At 39.6% G+C, this 20,071-nt stretch overlaps 1 protein-coding gene and 1 long non-coding RNA gene across 3 annotated transcripts; both read left to right on the top strand.

Moving 5' to 3' along the window:
- The first annotated feature begins 1,862 nt into the window (after nt 1-1,862).
- On the top strand, nt 1,863-17,202 carry LOC101173729 (large neutral amino acids transporter small subunit 4). Of its 2 annotated transcripts, XM_020708826.2 has the most exons (15): nt 1,863-1,925; nt 2,469-2,766; nt 5,276-5,567; nt 5,645-5,700; nt 5,781-5,857; nt 8,688-8,780; nt 10,382-10,515; nt 11,971-12,167; nt 12,245-12,388; nt 12,478-12,495; nt 14,319-14,451; nt 14,536-14,668; nt 15,707-15,780; nt 15,889-16,012; nt 16,082-17,202. In XM_020708826.2, the coding sequence occupies exons 2-15, from the start codon at nt 2,607-2,609 to the stop codon at nt 16,241-16,243; spliced, it is 1,797 nt and encodes a 598-aa protein (XP_020564485.1). In that variant the 5' UTR covers nt 1,863-1,925; nt 2,469-2,606; the 3' UTR covers nt 16,244-17,202. The 2 variants fall into 2 exon arrangements, with proteins under 2 accessions (XP_020564485.1, XP_011481662.1); XM_011483360.3 differs by lacking the exon at nt 12,478-12,495.
- LOC111948626 lies at nt 2,774-3,172 on the top strand. Its single transcript, XR_002874580.1, has 2 exons — nt 2,774-2,919; nt 3,003-3,172. It is a non-coding gene; the product is annotated as an uncharacterized LOC111948626 (long non-coding RNA).
- Nucleotides 17,203-20,071: the final 2,869 nt, after the last annotated feature.

Consider the following 20,071-nt stretch of genomic DNA (forward strand, 5'->3'; position numbering starts at 1 on the left):
ACATTTTTTAAATGTAAATAAGGCTAAAAGGGTTATGCTTTTTTGCATCCATAAAACTGCTCTAAAAACACTGAAAAAGGGTTGATATTAGTGGTTCTTACTATACTTCTTAATGATGGTTTTCCTTCCCAAAATATGGAGACATCTGGGACTAAGGGAATAGTCAGGGTGCGTTTTCAGAGGAACTTTATCAGGAGACTTTATCAGACAGTTGAATCCGGGACACAATTTATTTTAAAAACTCTAAAATGCAATATTCAAACATTTATTGACAGAAATGACAAATAAGACCAGACAACAATGTTGACAAATCTAGAATTTTTACAAATTTGTTGTATTTCTATTTCTAAAAACACAAAAACATGCTTAGTGTATTTCTTCCTAAAGAATAGTGATTATTTTTACACTGCTTTCTTTAAGTTATCATGTCAAAATGGTTTGATCCATTGATGATCTGTTTACAGACAAAAAATGGATTGTTTTATTATCAAAGTACCAATTGAAAAAAACTTTTTAAAAATATTATGTAAACCAAAAATTCAGCATCTTTTAGGATTTAATCATTTTGCTGTTGGTTTATTTTCTAAACTTTTCTAAAAAAAAAAAACAACAACTTTAAACTGTAAGAAAACTTCGGTTCGGTTTCCTTTGCAGCTCTTCAATCTTAATGTTCCTTTAAATTTCTTGTTGTGACATTAGGACTTTTCTAAACTGATCCCATCAGATAGATGATGAAGTCAGTTACCTTATCAGGTTGGCTGTTTGTTTACATTCATGGAAAGATTTGGGGCAAAAACCTCTGGGATTTAAGTTTAGAAAATAAAAATGATATAATGTTCTTGACTTTTTTTCTTTGAAATTGTGAAAATAATATTGAATTTTAGAAAAGTCTTTTAGACGTGACAAGAATCAATGAAAATGTGTTGATAGAAACAAAAGCCATACATTATAAAAGGAGCTAATCAGCTTGATAAATGTGTTGAGAGGCTGTTGATGAAACAATGGCTGCTGATTAATTAAAAGAGTTCTCCAACTTGCAATGCAAAGAAGAGATAAAAGGTTGTTTTTTCCTCACTTAAATCAGATGATTTGACCATAGTAACAAAAAACAGAGTGTTGATGCTCACTCACTCACTGATGGATCTGGTTATTGATCAAAAGCTGGAACAGACTCGGGAACATGTCGGGACAGAAAGGAAGCTTCCAACCTGAAAAACAGGATCTTGATCTTTTTACTAAAAAGACAAAACAAAAGGGCCTGAAGGAACCTTTCAATCATAAAAGACGACACGTGCCAGGGCATGCAGATCAAGATGTGCAGAAGTGTGGCCATAAAATCTGTCATAAACCAACGCAGATTGCATAAGTGAATCCTGCAGGGACATCAGAACCAGTGTGAGAAAATAAACCTGCTGCCCCAAGTCTGTGACTGAAACATGAGCGCAGTCAGTAAACAACAAGCAGTAAACAGCTGATATAACATCTGGAACTGCGTCAGCGCTCTCCTGCTCCATCAATACCTCGAATTGATTCACGGGAACTCCAATACCTGCAGAGGTGCACCCATCCTCTCCTTTTCCTGCCCATCCTTCCCTCCCTCCACACACTTTTCTATCAAACCTTCCAGTCCCGTTTGCTTCTTTTAATCTTCTCATTTCCTGTCTGTGCGAGGTTGTCAACAGCTCTTTTCTCTAAAGGCTGATCCCAGGCGAGTATAGGGTCCACAGATGTTGCCGTCTTTCTACTATCTCGGAGATAAGCCTTCAAAATTGATGGCGAAGGCCGTCAATAGGGGGCGCCATGGGAGGGTCCTGAGTGTGCCACAAGTATATAAATGTGGATTTTTTCCCCAAAAACCTGCCATCAAGAGCCAACAGCAGACTAGAGAGGTGGGAGCTGGACAGTCCTGCTTGCAGCCCTGAAAGGTGAGAGCATTTATGGACATTAAAGACTCATTTAGAACTATTTTCTATTCAAATGCATCCGTTTTCTTGGTAGATCTTTTCTTTTCTTTTAAAGGTTTTAAAACAAACAAATACGATTTGTCTTCTTTTAAGCCACTTGTTTACTGAGTCAGCAGCTAATTGCAGCTATAATTTGTTGCTTGGATGGACTCAAAAGGATGAAAGAGGGGCAATTGTTTGAGAAGGGGGGAACAAGGGAGTCCCATTTTCCAGTTCGGGCCGGTTTGTTGATGATATTTCTGTTCTTGCCATCCACAATCTGATGCAAACTCTTTGCTCTGATGGTGGAAAAATGTAATGATTTGCAGCAAAACTGTTAATAATTTACTTTTTTTTTGACGTGTTAAAGTGGTTTGAAGGAAGATTTTACATTTACCCCTTCATTTCACCCAGTTCACCTCAGTGGTTTTGATCTCACAAGAGTTTCTTGCCCCTCCTTGATTTTCCTGAAAGGGTTACAACATCACCAACTCCCCCCTCCCTGTTGCACTTCTCTCTTCACAGATAAATGATCCTTCGCCCTTCGTTCTGAGCGGCAGTCAGAGAAGGCTCTCGCCACTCTCCCAGCTTCCCCCGGCTCCTTCACCTCTGCTCTCCGCTCCTTTTTTTTGTTTGCTTGTCTTCAGTTTCCCCTCTTCAACCATGGCTCCAACCCTGGCCACCGCCTTCGCCAGACGCTGGTGGATGGCGGTCACTGCCATCATCGAGAACCTGCTCTTCTCTGCTGTGCTGCTGGGGTGGGGGTCGCTCCTCATCATGCTCAAGTCTGAGGGGTTTTACTCATACCTGTGCCACGAAGAAGGTGAGTTCACATGTCAACTTTACAACACGTGCAGCTCACAGTCTCACATTACAAGAAACGTCACGCTTCGAAGTCCAAACATAAATGCGGTCTGACCAGATCCAGTCAGGAGCTGCAGCTCAGGAATCTTTGACAGGCACAATGATAGACCGGGTATGCACATAACTCATAAAAACATACATAATTATTCTACTAGTTATGCATCCGCTGGTTAATATAAACCTTGCAATTTGCAGATCTGTGTGCCAAAAGCTCCACTAATCACTGATGACTCATAGTGAAAGTCCTGAAAAGTTGAATCACTGGACTCAACAGTCACGGGGACGCTCCTCTTCTGATCACCATCTGGAAATTCCTGATTGTGCATATTTTGTTCTGATGATATGAAGGAAAAAAAAAAAAAAAAGCTCAGCTTTTCTCTGATGTGATACGTGGGAGGGAGGAACAAAGTCATCCAGACGGAGCGTTTTTATTACCCGTGAAGTTTAAAGTGCGCAGATAAACAGGGTCAGGAAGGGACGGAACAGTGATAGTGAAGTGATGAGTGGAGGAATTTCCGTCCACCTGTGGGCACGGCTGTCAGATAAGTCTAGATTTAGGCACAGATGTTGATTTGAGTTAAATGTTGACTTAAAGCTCACTATATCAAGAAATAAACAGAAAATTCAAATTTATTTGGAATTAATTTGTTTCTTAAACCCCTCAATAAAATCCCTAAAAAGTTGCAGTATTGTGTTTTTAATGATATTAATGACATTGATACGCTGGTTAATTTATTAAGTTTTTGTTCATAAGAATGTTAGCTTAAGATGCAAAAATGTTTACCCACTGTCTCAAATTTGATCCACACACTTTTAATATGGTGTAACTGTATTATAAAGAATTAATTTAGCATTTTCTCAGTGCAGAAAGTAGCTATTTGAAAATAATGATAAAAATAGATGAGTTATTCGCACTGTAACATCTTGTAAATGTTTTGCTGCTAAAAGTGTTTGTGGAGGCAGCCATTTTGAAATAAGCAGAAAAAGCCCTTTCACTGCCCCTGGTGGACTGATGATGGACTGCAGAGCAAGAAACAGTTTTAATCATGCTAATAAGATAGGTGTCGCAAAATTGGCATGTCAAAAAATGCTACCAATGGTCATCCTTGAGGTAAAAGTCAAGACTTTTTTCTTTTTAGTAGCTGAGATACATTTTGCATTCTTTCAATACAGTTAGGAGTCATTTAAAGAATTAACTACAATAGATGAGTTATTCTTGCTATAGTTCTGAAAACTGGTAAAACTTTTCCCGCCAAAACTGTTTTTGAGATCTCACGGAAGCGGCCATTTTGAAATGAGAAGTAAAAAGGCTTTCTACTGCCTCTAGTGGAATGATTGTGCACTGCATGGCATAAAACGTGGTTTGCACAATGGGATTTTAAGAAACGTTTTGATCATGCTACATAGAAAGAAGTTCAGAAATGTGCAAAGCAAATATATTCCAAATGGTTAAATAGGGTTAATAAAAGTCAAAAATTTGTCTCACAAGATTAATTGCTTTTTTTGTCAGTAAGCTGATTTAAATTATTTCATTGTAGTGAAAGGAGGAAAATACAAAATTTGCCATCTTTAAATTCAGCAAGTAGTCATTTAAAAATTAATAACAATATAGGGGTTATTCTCACCATAAAGTAAACATGGATCGAGTTGTATTTTTAGGAAAAGTTTGGATCATGCTAATAACACAAATGGCAAAATACGGTTAATAAAAGTCAAAGATTTATCTCACAGGTTTGGTAGTTTTTTTAGTGAGCTAAAATCAGCCATTTCTTTTTATTTTTTAAAGGGAAAACACTTTTTTAGAATTTTTTTTGTACAAATTTAAAGGCTTGAAGGAGCAACTAAGCACCAAACAACAATACCTGAATGCAATAAGCATCTTTCCCTCTCTACAGGCAACTAAAATTTCAGTTTGATCTCAAATGTTGAGTTTTGAAGGGATGACTGATCATATCAGGAAGATTACAGCCCAGACCGTAATTTGGAAATCTTTGACTTCAAAATTCCCAAACCCAGGCCTTTTCTTACCTGCAAGTTCTGACTAAAACAACGATAAGGTTGAAGTTTTGACATTTTTTTGGTTCCAAACCACAGGTCACATGGTTTTTTAAGAAGTTTTTCCTACTGTGTTTGCACATTAAGTGCTGACACTTCAATATTTTTTGCTGGGCGTCTCATCACTCATGATTGCCTGCACTGGTTGCACTTTTGGTCACAGTGTGTCGATCTCGTAAGAAGATCATGTGAGGTAAAAAATGTGTGAGCAAGTAGCAGCAAGTCCCAGATTAGTTTAACTCTGTGTGTTTTTGGGGCGCTCAATAGAAGGAAGAAAAGAAAAAAAAACGTTTTTTCTGGATCAGTGTCAAAAAATGTGATTTCTGTTCAGGTTGTGTTAACTTGGAGCATCCTAACCTGCTCAACGGTCTGTCCAATCCTGCAAACACTGACTTCTGTTGCGTTTTTTTCAGGTAATAGCTCCAGCCACAATCTTTCCCAACCTCTGGCAAAGCAGACGCCTGACGAATACGAGTACTATGACAGTGAGGAAGGTGTGGTGGGTTTGGGAGACGGGGTGGAGATGAAGCCCCTGGTGCTTGCAGAAGGCAACCTGAGGATGAACGGCTGGCTGATCTGCAAAGAGCAGGACGAAATGCTGAACCTGGCTTTCACAGTGGGCTCCTTCCTGCTCTCGGCCATCACGCTGCCTCTGGGGATCGTCATGGACAAATACGGGCCTCGCAAGCTGCGTCTGCTGGGCAGGTGAGCCGAAAAAATCCTAATGCACTCTTTTGTGGTTCTTCTTCTTCTGGTTGACACGACTCTCATCTATTTTCCAGCACATGCTTCGGCTTTTCCTGCCTGCTCATGGCCTACGGAGCCTACAGGCCTGCTGGTAGGTCTGCCAAACAACCCCCCCATACCCACCCCCACCTCCCCATAAAACAAAAGATGAGACATCTGTGTTGTTTTTAGATCTCTCGGTTCTTATCTTCATCGCGCTGACTTTCAACGGCTTTGGGGGCATGTGCATGACCTTCACCTCCCTCACAGTAAGTCTGTGCAACTTTGGGTGTTTGGAGTCCTCCTGCTGCAGATGTTTGTCCAGATGTATATCCTTTATGTTTGTAGCACTTTTCCTCCCTCTAACTGTTCTGTTCTGATAGTTTCTGGCTTCCTGCCTGCTCATCCTCTCCGTCGCCTCTTGCCTGGCATTCCACCCCCCACTCCCCTCCGTCTTTCCCCTTTTGTTCTGGCCTCTAACACTGAACTCTATTAGTTCTTTTGAAAACGGTATATGAAACGTTCGCAAAGAATTCTGGTGTTAATATACGAGTCAAATTTGACCACCTGCCAGCTAGTTTCCCCAATAGTTGAGCTGCAAATGTATCTGAGTTTTCTGAGAAAATAATGGCTGGCTGTTAATCTTTACAAAATTAACAAAAAAATAAATAAATACAATTTTTTATAACTTAATCAAAAATAAACAAAAAATGCATTTTTGAATGTTAGCTTTAAGTTTAATTTGGCATTTTTACATAAAATTTAAACAATTGGCATCCAACATTTTTGATTTGATTTGATTTGATTTGAAAAGGTTTATTTCAAGCAATCACATAAGAATAATGCACAAACAATACAATCAGCAGTTATACATTCATACCAACACGTATCAGACATTAAATCAAAGATTGCTTGAAAGGGAGTGGAAGGAAGCAAACTTATATAATCCCACCCCAGTTCTTCCGTAACCATTTTATTACATGATCTATCATTATTCGGTTCATAACTTCTATCATAAAGAATTAAGAATCCTGAAGTATTCACATGACAAATGGGAATGACTTATTATATGAAAATAGACATAACTATTTTAGAAATCAACATAGCAAATGCAGCTATCTCAAATTAATGCAGGTTATATTCATTAGAAAAAATCATCACTATGATTAAAAATAACACTATATCAGAAAAAATAGACATAACACTGTTTCAAAAATCTTCATATCACTTGCAGATGAAGGATCGATCACGAAATGAACCTTTTTATGGATCCAGTCTAAGAAAATTTGATCCAAATCCTTTGGAATTGATTTATTTTAAACAATCAAACAAAAAGTACTGAAGAAGACAGCCAAAAGAGATGTATGTTTATACAAAACTCTGGATGATTAATTGTGACTTCATTGAAGAAATTAATAAATTAACAGTAAAAGATATAGCTCAATATATACGGTAGACATCTGCATGGACATGTAAATGGTGCTATAATTAGTCAAATAGACAGATTTGTTGGTATACATACAATACTTGACATATTAAGTCAATTAAATGTAAATTTTGTCAAAAATAGTTAAATTAATTGCTTATAAATGAGTGGGAGGAAGCAAATTGACATATTCCCACACCCCATTAGCCTTTACTTAACTATTTTATTACTATTTTTTTAGCTATAATATTCCAGGTAGAAATGAGCGTAGAATTGTTCTTTTCAGATTATAATAAAATGAACACACTTTAAAGAAAAAGTATCGACATGTCGGAAAAACTCAACATCTTTTTTCTCATTTCGGCCCAAGTCTTTTGGTTTTATCCTGAAGAAATTAATTTAGTTGCCCTGTAACAATAATATATATACATATATACATATACATATATACATTTTTAAAGCAAAAACATGCTTTAATTATGCTTCATAGGGTGAGGAGAACAAGGAGAACGCGGAAACTCCACACAGAAAGATCCCAGGCGGGATTTAAACCAGGTCCTTCTTGTCGTTGTAAACATGTTAAAAAAGCAAAGGATCTTATTTTACTTTCAGGGGTTGCAAGGTCGGCATCTTGACATTCATTTGGGTTTTTTTCCTTCCTGCCCCCCCAACCATTAGTTAGCCCCATACTGTCTCCCTGAGGAGTCCAGGGCTCTGCCATGGTGATGCTGCCAGAGTACCGGCACAGTAAATCAGGCAGGGCCCCCACGAATGTATTAAAAAACAAAAACTCCACAGATTTCCTTTTGGAGTTAAATTTGCTGCCTTTCATTGGTTTCAGAAGCTTTCAGCCATCGGGGTTATCATCATGTGGTCAACCATGCTCACCCAAGTCTCAGTCCACTGCCCCCTCAGCTCTCTAACAACCTAGAAAACGAGGCAGGAGAGGTTTAGTGTTTGGGTAATCATTAGTCACAACCCTCGACGATGACTCCGCGGGCCTTCAGGCGCTCGCATTCAGCCCCAAGGCAGTTGGGTAACGCTCAGCTGCCCTCCGCGACCGCAGCTGGCCCCTCGCCAGTGTCAATCATCAGGTCACCTCTACACTTCATGTCCGTCCAGCAGCTTCTAAAGCACCCTCTTGTGTGAACAGACTGACCGGCCCCTCCTGGGAAATACTGTAAACTGGGCGCTCCGTCTCACCAGCTTACATAATGAAATGTGCTTGTTGTTGTTCATTCTCTAGAAAAGGGAAACAGAGTGGGGATGCCTTTCTCTTGTTGATGTTTTTCCACCTTTTCCCTCACTACTTTCTTTTCAACAAAGCAGAACAAAAAGTATCCACATGAAATGTTACGTGGGCAGTCCCCAAGCTGTGCAGATTTCGTCTTTGATGCGCGTGACGCTCAGCTGCGTGTGTCCGATCACGCCGCTTTCATGTTGCCGGTATAAAGTCTGTTCGTTTATGCACAGCCATGCCTCTGTGACCTCTGACCCCGCTGTCAGTGGGCATCATTTTCAAAATGTGCCCACTCTGTCCTGCATTTCCAACTAATACGATGTCAATTTTAAAAGTCCTCTTGCACAATGAGAAATAGTTCTGTTGTGTAGCTATGATGTGAAATTTGGACATTTTTGGGCCTCTTTTGATTTGATTTTCTCATTTACTTTAGCTCCCTAACATGTTTGGAGACCTTCGATCAACCTTTATTGCGCTGATGATCGGGTCTTACGCCTCCTCGGCTGTAACCTTCCCCGGAGTCAAGGTAAACATGGACAACAAAGTCATAAATCACCTTCACATTTACTAAAAGTCCCAGAAAAACAACAGAACGGTGTTTTCAGTCTACGTCATTATCACATTCACATGTTAATGCTGGATGTATCAAGAATTTGTCAAATCTATACACTTTGTGCACATTTGAGAATACATATAAAATAATTTTTTCCCCCAGATATAATTTGATGTTTTTAGTTGAGCTGTTCTATTACAACAAAAAGTAAAGTTAGTGTTTGTTGTGTTCATAGGCAGCCAAATATTAACCCTGTAAAATCTACAGGATTAAAGAATTTATAGAAAATTCAATAGAAATTTACAAAAAATAAAATCTACAAAAAATGTGTCTGTGATGTCGACAGTAACAGTTATGATACGTTGCATGATATGTTTTTTTTCTTACAACAATGTTAGCTTAAGATGCAAAAATATTGACACAAATTTTTAGGAAAAAGCACCTTGTTTACACATTGTCTCGGAAAATTTGATCCACACATTTTTAACAGAGTGTAACTGAATTATAAAAAATGAATAATCAACTAATTTAGGATTCTTTCAATACGGAAATTAGTCATTTTAAAATAATGAATAACAATACCTGAGTTATTCTCACCATAATGTTTAGAAATAAATTTCCACCCAAAGTGTTTAAATTTCATGGAAGCCGCTATTTGGAAATGAGCAGGAAAAGTCCTTCTACTGCCCCTAGTGGACTGATTATGCACTACAGGGCAGAAAACATAGACCAAGTTATATACAATGGGTTCTAAGGCAAGTTTGGATCATGTTAATGAGATGGGGGTTTCAGAAATACCCAGGTACCAAATCTGATATGAATGGTTATGTAACATCATGTTTTGTTTTGATTTTTTTGCTAATAATTCTTAACGCCAGCTAAAAATTCTAAAAAGATTATACGAGAAGATAGGTTTTTAATGATCTGGTTGCATTATAAGTAAAACTTTTACTTGAAAAGCAACAATTCAGTGCAATTTAGTTTATTTCCGAAAAAGGAAGTTTACTGTTAAGCTCATTTAAAGACACTTTGGTCACAGCTATAAAAGAAAAAACACACATATTTTTTAAGTTGTATGTTCTTTTGATTCGGTTGAGCCAAGTTTCTGTTTGGGCCAAATTATTATAATTTATGTAATGCCCTTTATATGTTAGATGTGAAAAATGTCTCCTTTGAGAAGCAGTTCTTACCAAATACTTATGTATAAATGCTGAAACTAACTATAGAGTAGATTTTTAGTTTTTGTATTGTGGCTTTTTTGCTAATCTAATTACTGCAAAAATGAATCTTAAACCCTTTTTTAAAGAAAAATAGTTTTTTATCTTGCAAGAAAAATCGTTATTGAGAAACTTTTTCAATAGTAATCTTGGTTTGAGAAAACATGTCTAAGTGACTAGAACCTTTTTCCCAAAAATAAGAATTCTTGGTAAGAGCTTTTTTCTTACCCCATGGCAGATACTTTTTTGCTAATATAAAGAAAATCTGCTAATGGAGTGAGATTTTTTGACTTATTTCTAAGGGGCCTGTTTTTGGAGTATGAAGTGGGAAAACATTCTGATTTGTTTCAATACCAGGTGATCTATGACTTTGGAGTCCCGTTCATTACCATCCTGGTGGTGTGGGCCGCCTGTGCAGGACTGGTCTTCTTCAACTGCTTCTTCAACTGGCCCCTGGAACCATTCCCAGGACCAGAGGACATGGATTACACGTTAGTGTCACAGAAAGACACAAGTACATTTGGCAGGTTTAAAAAAAAATAAAAAGTAGGCTACCACATGTTCCACACTAAAAAGGCCCTTGATTAAAAAAAAGAAAAGAATTATTATCCGGAACGGTTGATGCGTGAATTAATTCTGGTCATATTTATTGATGTCGAAGTGAATTTTGAGAAGTACACGGTGCTCTGTCAAAACGTCTGTTTGTTTTTTACGAGTTCGAAACAAGGTTAGGGTTATTGTAAATATGCTAGCGCTGCTAACGTGTAGCGCTACTTACGTGAAGCGCTGCTAACGTGAAGCGCTGCTAACGTGAAGCGCTGCTAACGTGTAGCGCTGCTTACGTGAAGCACTGCTAACGTGAAGCGCTGCTAACGTGTAGCGCTGCTAACGTGAAGCGCTGCTAACGTGTAGCGCTGCTTACGTGTAGCGCTGCTTACGTGAAGCGCTGCTAACGTACAACGCTGCTTACGTGAAACGCTGCTAACATGAAGTCCTGCTTACGTGAAGTGCTACTAACGTGTAGCGCTGGTTACGGGAAGCGCTGCTTACGTGAAGCGCTATCGGACTGTAGTTTTTTTGGTGTTACAAACAAGGTTAGGAGTTAGCAGAGTCACAGTAACATTTGTTTTGGCGGTACAAGACTGTTTTTTTTTTTTTGTTTTGCAAACAAGGTTGGGAGTTACAGGTGTTGTGAATACGCTAACAAGGTTGATGTGGCTAACATGTAGCGATATCAGATAGTGTTGTTTTTTATGTGTTGTTAACAAGGTTGGAAGTTAGCATAGTCACACTAGGGCTGTGTCCAAATTCCCACCCCCAACCCCTAACTACTATATAGTGCAGGACCATGTAGTGTCCTGGGTTTTAAAAGAAATTTGAACACCATGCTGACGTCTTGAATTCACAGGGTCAAAATCTAATTGATATGAGCGTTTTTCGACGATCATTTCTGAATCCACTGTGTTCTGAAAATGAAAGCGATGATATTATATTAAAAAATACATTGAAATACAATTTTCTTTGCAAAAATTGTTCAAACGCAATGCATTGTGGTCTATATTAGCCAATCGAGTGAGCATCGATGACACTGGTTTTTCGCAGAGACTTCTGGGAAGTTTTGTAGGGCCCTCAATTTGGGAATTGTAGATTCAGACAGCACTACAAAATGGTTATCACACTATGTAGTGATTAGTGAAGGGTTTTGGACACAACCTAGCACTCCTTTTTTGTGGTATCATTCTGTTTTTTTTTTACATTACGTAAAAGAGGTTGAGAGTTATTATGCGTTCGCTAACGTGGCTAACATGTATCATGTTACAAACAAGTTCTAGAATTACTGTGAATGCAGTCAATAAAGTCTTGCTTAATGTGCCTTTTACATGACATAGACCATTCATCAACGGTGCACCCAATAATGTGGAAAATACGATTTTTTTTTTCTTTAGTGTAAAGATCAAGTTCAGCTGGCTCGGCTTTGACCACAAAATCACAGGGAAGAAGTTCTACCAGCAGGTCACCACGGTGGGTCGTCGCCTGAGTGTCAGCAGCAACGTGAAGCAGAAGGAGCTGGTGGGCAAAGATGGTCGCACTCTCTGCCTCTCCACCATGGACCTGGAAATGGATTGCAAGCCACAGGAAGAAAGTAAGAGCGACTCGAAGGGTTGCTTAGTTTTCCCTGCACGAGCTCTAAGTTGTGTCCTTTTTCTTTCTCCTCTGCAGCTCAGTCATTCGCGAGGAGCATCATGAGCCCAATTTTCCTGCTCAGCGCGCTGACCATGTGCATCACTCAGCTCCGCCTCCTGTTCTACATGGGGGCCATGAACAACGTTCTGGAGTCCCTCACTGATGGAGACCTCAACACTGGTCAGTTTGTCTCAGTCTTTGGAAACACTTCCTCCAATTAAATATGGCTTAAAGTGACCACACTTACCAGATTCAACTGACTTTTTCAGTGGAAAGGATGGAAGTGGGTAAGATGACAAAGATTCTACAAGTAGTGCACAAAAGCTGCCATTGTCTTTGCAGTTCCTCATAGTCCCAAGTCCACCTAAAATCCTTCTTTCCCCCCTGCTTTGCTCTATCTCCATCTGACTTGACCATTGTCCACAGCAATAACCTGAGTCGGCAACTGGCATGTAGCTGCAGTGTGAACAGTGGCCACCATTAGTTGTATTCATTAACTAACCTTATCCCGGAGCATCAGCAGAGAGCACACATCATCTGAGTGGCTCCACATGATGCACTTTTCATGTGTCACTGCTCTCCGAACCGTGAATTCCCCTTGTAATGGCAGCTTATTGACTTTCAAACAACCATGTTGTTGCACTCGATACCACTCTAATGCCTTCAGGTAATTATTAACTTAGAGTAAATTAACACTTTCTTTCCCCTTTTTCTTTTTATCTGTCTAACACCTACTTACCATTTTTCCACTCTAAAGGGAGAACTGAACTAGAAGAATCAATAAATGGTCTATTTTCAGACTACTGGCTGTAAGGCACATTAGGCAGGACAAAAGAGTCAGACATAAGTCCGTCAGTCAGTGAGACTTTTGAGCTTGTTTGTAACACGATTTATTAGGTTACTTTGTATCAGACACGGTTATGTTTCACATACCTGACACGACTTCTGCCATTATCAGAGTCGTCATCAGGTGCTGGTGATGTGACGTATTTAAAACCAGATGGTTGTGACTGAGGCGGAGTCACCTTTCAAACTTTGACAAGTGACTCCGCCCCCTATTGTCCGTTTCATGCTGGAGGATGTTACTCCAGGCATGGGAGAGCATGAAGGCCCCCTCATCCTGGGTCATGGAAGTGTGGGCTCGCTTTCGGATCTCCACCGCGTCCTGATGTCATCTTGCGAAAAGGAAACAAAGAAAATACTAACAAGAACAAGTCGACCACAAGCAGTTCAAGAAAACATGAAATCAGCCATAACGGACCACTGCAAACAAGGAGACCACATCATGGACTGGGAAAAGGCCAGAGTCCTCCGTACTGAAGACAACAGACACCACAGATGGATCATGGAGGCAGTGGAGATCCAAAAGCGAGCCCACACTTCCATGAACCGCGATGAGGGAGCCCTCATGCTCTCTCATACCTGGAGTAACAAAGTTTGACAAGTGACAAGTTTTTAAAGACGTCACATCACCACCACCTGATGACGCCTCTGATAAAGGCGGAAGTGCTTCCGCTGAAACATGTCAGGCATGTGAAACACTACCGTGTCTGATACAAAGTAACCTAAGAAATCATCCAATACATACAGACACTAAGAACTTTTTTGAATTGTTTGTAACACTTGTTAACCACATTGGCATATTCACAATACCTGCAACGCCTTGTTTGCAACATGCAAGAAACAGAATGTAACCGCTAAGCTAACGTTACTGTGAAAACACCAACTCCCAAACTTGTTAGTAACAAATAAAAAAACACAGTCTGACACCGCTACATGTTAGCCGTGTTTGCTAATTTACAATACCACCCAACTTTGTTTGCAACATGTAAAAAAACAGATCGATACCACTAAGACAAATCTTAGTGGTCACACTAACTCCCGACCTTGTCAGTAAAACATAAAAAACATCTTAGTTCGATACGCTACACGTTAGCCGTGTTACCAACTTTACAGAAACACACAATTTTGGTTGCAACTTGCAAAAAAAAAAAATAGACTGCCGTTTTGATGGAGTGCCATTTGTCGCTCAAAATCGCACGGGACATAAGGTACTTTTTCATTAAAAACTTGAAACCACAGTTCCGGTGACTCTTGGATCTCATTTCAGTGAGTCTCTACTCCTCCATCTTCGGCGTGCTTCAGCTGCTTTGCCTGATGACCACCCCAGTGATCGGCCAGATCATGGACTGGAAGCTGAAGAGCTGCGATGATGGAGAGGAGGACAAGGAGCCACTGAGCAAGTAAGTGGGAGACGTTCACGGAGCGCAGAGAAATGCGGCTTTGGCGTCAGTGTCCAGCAATCTGTCATGTCCTCTCCTCTCAAGGGACGAAGCAAAACCCAAACGGCGAGACAGAAAGACACAGAAGGTGACCAACGCCCTCCGAGCTTTCGTCCTCACGAACATCCTGTTGGTGGGATTTGGGATCACCTGTCTGGTGCCGAATCTTCCTCTACAGGTGAGCAACCAACCTCAACTTCCTCTTTTAAAGATCCACTCAGTGTTTTTAAACAGTTTCTGATAGCAATTTTCTGATAATGGAGGACATTCACAAGGAACATTAAGCATAAATTTGTATTTCTGCGTATTTCTTCTTTTAAATCGTCCTGATTCAGGAGCAGATTAAAAAATGCAGTGGCAGAGGCGAATTTCTACTGCTGCCGCTCTACAGAAACTATGTCTTAAAACAACTGAGATTTTTTGATTTAGTCTAAAAATAAAGAAAAATCATAATTAATAGACCACAGGTAGGGCTGGAAAAGATCAAAAATGATTGGAGGGGGGATTTTTTTGCATTTTGTTAATAGTTTGCTTAATAATTAGCTTAAGGCTATGTCACACACTACGTACACTTTGCACTTTTTTTACAAATGAAATTTCGGTCTTTCATGATACATGCGCAATATTCATTACTTATAAGTGTTTCTTGCGTTCCTCGCCGACGTCTTGGGTTATGACTGGCGGATCTTTACGTGAATTCCGTTTTTGATCAATTTTAAAAATTTTGGTTGGCTAAGAATTAGGCAGTTTATGCGTATTTTACGTCGTTTATAGGCAATTATTACGCAAATCTTGTGCAATTTTATATACATTTCAATGACTGCTCCACAAACATCTAACGGACTTTTCACGCATGTACCGTACCACCGACGTATAACTTTTATCTCGTGTATACGGCGCACATATCACGTTCAAATTAAGATATTGACGTACAAATCACTAATGAATTGCATTTAAACAGCGCAACAATCACACGATCTGCGATGATTTCTGTGTTCTTAGTGGGGTTTATTCGTACTTCTTCCGCGGTTTTAACGTGGTTCATTCTTAATACATGTGAAAATTTCATGTATAGACCACAACTTTTCTTAATTTTCCCACGTATGTTCAGGTATGACCAATTTTCATCTCTGCAATATGCACAAAATCTATGTGCTTTTAGTACATAGACTCCAAACTTTCAGCTTTAACTTAGACATTTTGTCTGTTTCCACAGATCGTGTCCTTCATCCTGCACACCGTGGTGAGAGGATTCATTCACTCGGCTGTCGGCGGCCTCTACGCTGCTGTGTAAGTGCACCTTACACAGTCTCCCTTCATTGATCTGATCGGACATTTCATTTCGGAGTTTTGATGCTTCAAACTGAGAATCTGAACTCAGCTGCTTCCTCTTTTCAGGTATCCCTCCTCGCAGTTTGGCAGTCTGACAGGAATGCAGTCTCTGGTCAGCGCTGTGTTTGCTTTGCTGCAGCAGCCCCTCTTCTTAGCCATGATGGGACCTCTGCAGGGAGACCCCTTCTGGGTACGTCTCTAAGCTCACTCAACAGCAGAAATACAAAAATAAAAAGCTAACCCTGATGTTCTCCTCCAGGTCAACATCGGACTCCTCGTCCTCAGCATGCTCGGCTTCCTGCTGCCGCTCTACCTGATCTGCTACAGACGGACTCTCGCCAAAGAGCAGCGGCAGAAAGCAGACGAGGCGAAAATTTTCATCAAAATCAACGGCTCAGACATTCCGGAGGCGTTCGTCTAAAGACGAGCAGACAGAAACAGGACGATGCTGCAGAAAAAAGTTAAAACAAACACGGACAGGCTGGAGATGAAATTGGAATTGTTTCAACGTGTAATTGGGAATTCGTCACGCTAACAGGCTCCTGTGTCAGTCACATTTAAACAAAGAGAGGAGTCGCCGAGCTCTTTCCTGGAAAACGAAAGGAAATACGAAGGGAAATGAAAGAAAAAGAGACTGTAAAGCAAGAGAAGGGGTACACCCCCCTGTTCACCGCCTTTGACCTTTCTTTAAGCCAGAAAATAAGTCGAATTCTCCACAAGCCGCCTGCTAACCGCTACAGCGTCCCGCCAATTTTCTGGATTTTTTCAGTGAACAGCGTCACCTAAATGAAGAGGAGCTCCCTGCAGATGATTAAGGGACTTTTTCACTTTTTTATTTAATCGCCGGGCTAACATCTAACACTGTAGACTCTATTAGTGAGCGGATGTTGGTATTTTCCGTTGGAACGTGAAGTTTTCTGCCAAATTGAAGTGTTTATGTTGCTTTCTTGCTTTAGCTGTGGCTATTGGAGCACCTCCCAGTAGAGAGTTCGAGGTCATTTCATGTTTCTCGGTGAAATTAGCTTTCCCTTCATGTAAAACAGACGCTTTTTGATAACTTTTGATTAAATGCATCCAGCAGCTTGCTGTCATTTAGAGGCTGTGGCTGCTTTCTGTCTACTGTTGAGAGAAATGCAGCACTTTCACCCCCTTAGCAAGCTCGTTTCAGCACTTCCCTGCACAAAGATCTGCCTTTACCTTTATTTGTGTATTTATTTTCTTTCTTCCTTCTTGGGTTTATTTAAATGTGCTCCGCAGACATTTCTTTTTGTTGGAACTGGGCTCCCTGCTCCCCTGGATACAGCTCAATTATTTTGTTTATGCCGCTCTCTGTGTTGCGGATGGATTTGTGGGACTTAATAAAAGATGTTTTGCCTTTTTCTGCGCTTGGTGTCTGATTAAAGCGCGACTGATTGGTTTGTTATGGTTCCAGACGATTTAGGAGAACAAATCTGCAGCTTTCTGTTCTTTTTAGCTTCAACCAGCAGAGGTCAGAATAAGAAATGTGTTCGAGAAAACTTCTGGGCATCAAACTTGTTCACATAAAGCAATTCAAAACTTCCCTATCACTGTTTGAAATGAGGAAAAAGTAAAAAAAAAAGTACAAAACAAGTTGCATTTAGATAGACTAAATAGTGCTATCTACTGGTTTACCAGTCTAATAAATGAGTCCATGGTGCAAAGATGGTAACTTATTCTACTAGAGCGTATCCTGTAACACCTTCAAAACAGCTTGGGTTCACTTCTTCACCAATAACTTTACTACAACAACTCGTAAAATAATAATAAACTCTTTTAAAAGGGATGAATTTTCTTTCCTGTTCCATTTCTTTCTTTTTCTGACTTTCACTTCTTTTGGGACACACAAGCCCATCCGGTGAAAACAACGAAACCTTTGGCCGAATCAGACTTCTTCCCACTACCCGTTTAGCGGAGAGTTATGGAAAAATAGTGTCTTCGAATTCCGACGTCACTCCCACTTGATGATGTCATCAGTAGTCGCCGGTGGAGCTACGTTAGAGCGGAGTTGCTCAGAAATACATAGCAACATTCATGACTTTAGAGTCATGCTAAGACAAAAAATATCGCCTCCTAACTTCTCGAGCATCACTGGAAAGCTACATTGGTAAAAAAGTTGGAAATAAAAGTTGTAGATTTTGAATGGTGTTAGCGTGGTGAGCTCGCAAAAGTGGCGTTTCCCTGTTGCTCGCACACTTTTACCAGGAGACTGTGAAGATTTAATAGATGAATCCCTGATTCAAGCTAAATGAAACAATATAAAATAAGACATGACTATATTAGGATTAAGGACTTGGTAAGCAAAAAAACCACGGTTGCTAAGGAAATCGAAAGATTTACTTTAGCCGATTTCTCTAAAAATTACATAGACATGTTCATCACCTCCAGGCAACCAAAATATCAAATGGTTGCTTTGGAGATAAAACCAACAGTAAGCCACAATTTTGAATAAAGTGTTTTTTTCATTCATTCATCGTGCGAAGCTCTGACCAGGCTGGCAGTGGAGGGCCTGAAGCAGCCGCTCAGCCAGTGACAGCATATGAATAAAGGGCAGGAGCGGGTAACGTCTGTGGCTTTCTTGAACTTTATGAAGTCTTAGCTTTAAAACAGATCTTTTTCCGCAACCCCCTGTTCCTGTTTGTGATGGCTGCCTACACTGCCGCCCCATCAGGGCAGTAGCCTCCTGCACCACACCCTACATCTATCCGTCCACTTCAATTTTTTGCATATACCTTTAGATTTCTTTTTCAAACATGACACAAATGTTTGAACATAAAATGTATTACCACGTTTACTTTATTATAATTTGTTTCATTAATTTGATGTTGTGCTTTGAGTTACCAGTGGTGAGGGAACCATTGCTGCTGCTGCTGCCATCTGCTGCTGGAACCATCAAGTCAGGCCTGACACAACAATGCATGCCAGTCAGCAGAGGCCTTATATTCAGCAGGCAGCTAATTGGACTAAACCAGTATTTTGTCTTAGTCTTTTCAAGTTTCCCCTTGTGTGTGTAGTTGGTCTGATCAGCCACTATATATGTTCCCTTGTGTTTTCAATCAGGAAGGTCAATTTAAGTAAGTTTGTTCGTCTGTTCAGTTGTCCTCTGATAAATTTAAAGCTTGAGTTAATTTTGTTACTTTGACCTCTTTTAAGAGCCCATTTTTGCCCATTTACATGTTTTGAAAATACATTTGAAAATTGTTGATAAAGTTGATTGCCGTCCTTATCTTACGCTGCTCGGTCCACCACACTGTTTATGATTTTGGTCCAAAAAGTCAGCTTTAATTTGGTGTTTGGCAGGATCCCCGAGCAGATGTTCCTGCCATGTTGTCATCACACCCGGGTTTATCACTCCAGCTCTGTCAGGGTTCTGCTATGACACCTGATACCACACTCTAGCTGATGCTTTTCACTTGACACCTCAGCAACCCGCATCACCTGACCTACAAGGAAACATCCGTCACTCTGCAATGCTGGAGTGTTTCTGCCATCTCGATTGAAAACGCACTATTTTAATTATTTGTTCACTGTGGTAAACAGTGAACAAAAACCAAAAAAAAAACAAAAGGAGCACAAGCATTTCCCAGAAGACTTCATTTCAGGGGAAATTATATTTGGACAAAGCAGCAGAGAGATAAGAATGAAACTCAAGGACAGATCTGCAGGCTGGGAAAGCTGCTCGTTGAATTGAACTTATGCTCCTGCAAAGCTATTTTCATAGATTACAGCATAACCAAGAAACTATTAATCAAAGGCTTAGTGAAGTATTAAATAATGAAATATGTATTATAGTGAAAAAAATGCAGCTTTGATAGCAGGAACTTAAACTTGAAGAATTAAACTCAAAGTATGACAAAACAAAGAAAGGAATAAAACAACAGATGACCTGCTGGGATTACCTGAAAACAAGACATTTAGGCTCAATTTATTTTCAATCAACTTTGGCTATCACTTGCAAAAAAAAAAAAAAAAGAAACTTTATACTTAAATTGTTTTTACAGCTTTGAATTGATTTATTGATTAAATTTGTTTGTGTTAAAGGTGCAATCAGTTCCATTGGGAGAATTTATATTTTCCTCTGACACATTTGCATTGTTGTTTGAAATTATTTTAACAAGATTCCTGAGATGTAGCCTTTATAGTGAAGCTTAATCTTAAAGACGAAAGGGCTTTTTTTGTTTAAAAGGTTAAATATTCAAGATTGGAAGACTAAAAAACTGTAAATAAGGGC

Source organism: Oryzias latipes, chromosome 14, assembly GCF_002234675.1.
Source record: "Oryzias latipes chromosome 14, ASM223467v1".
In the NCBI taxonomy this organism is placed as follows: domain Eukaryota; kingdom Metazoa; phylum Chordata; class Actinopteri; order Beloniformes; family Adrianichthyidae; genus Oryzias; species Oryzias latipes.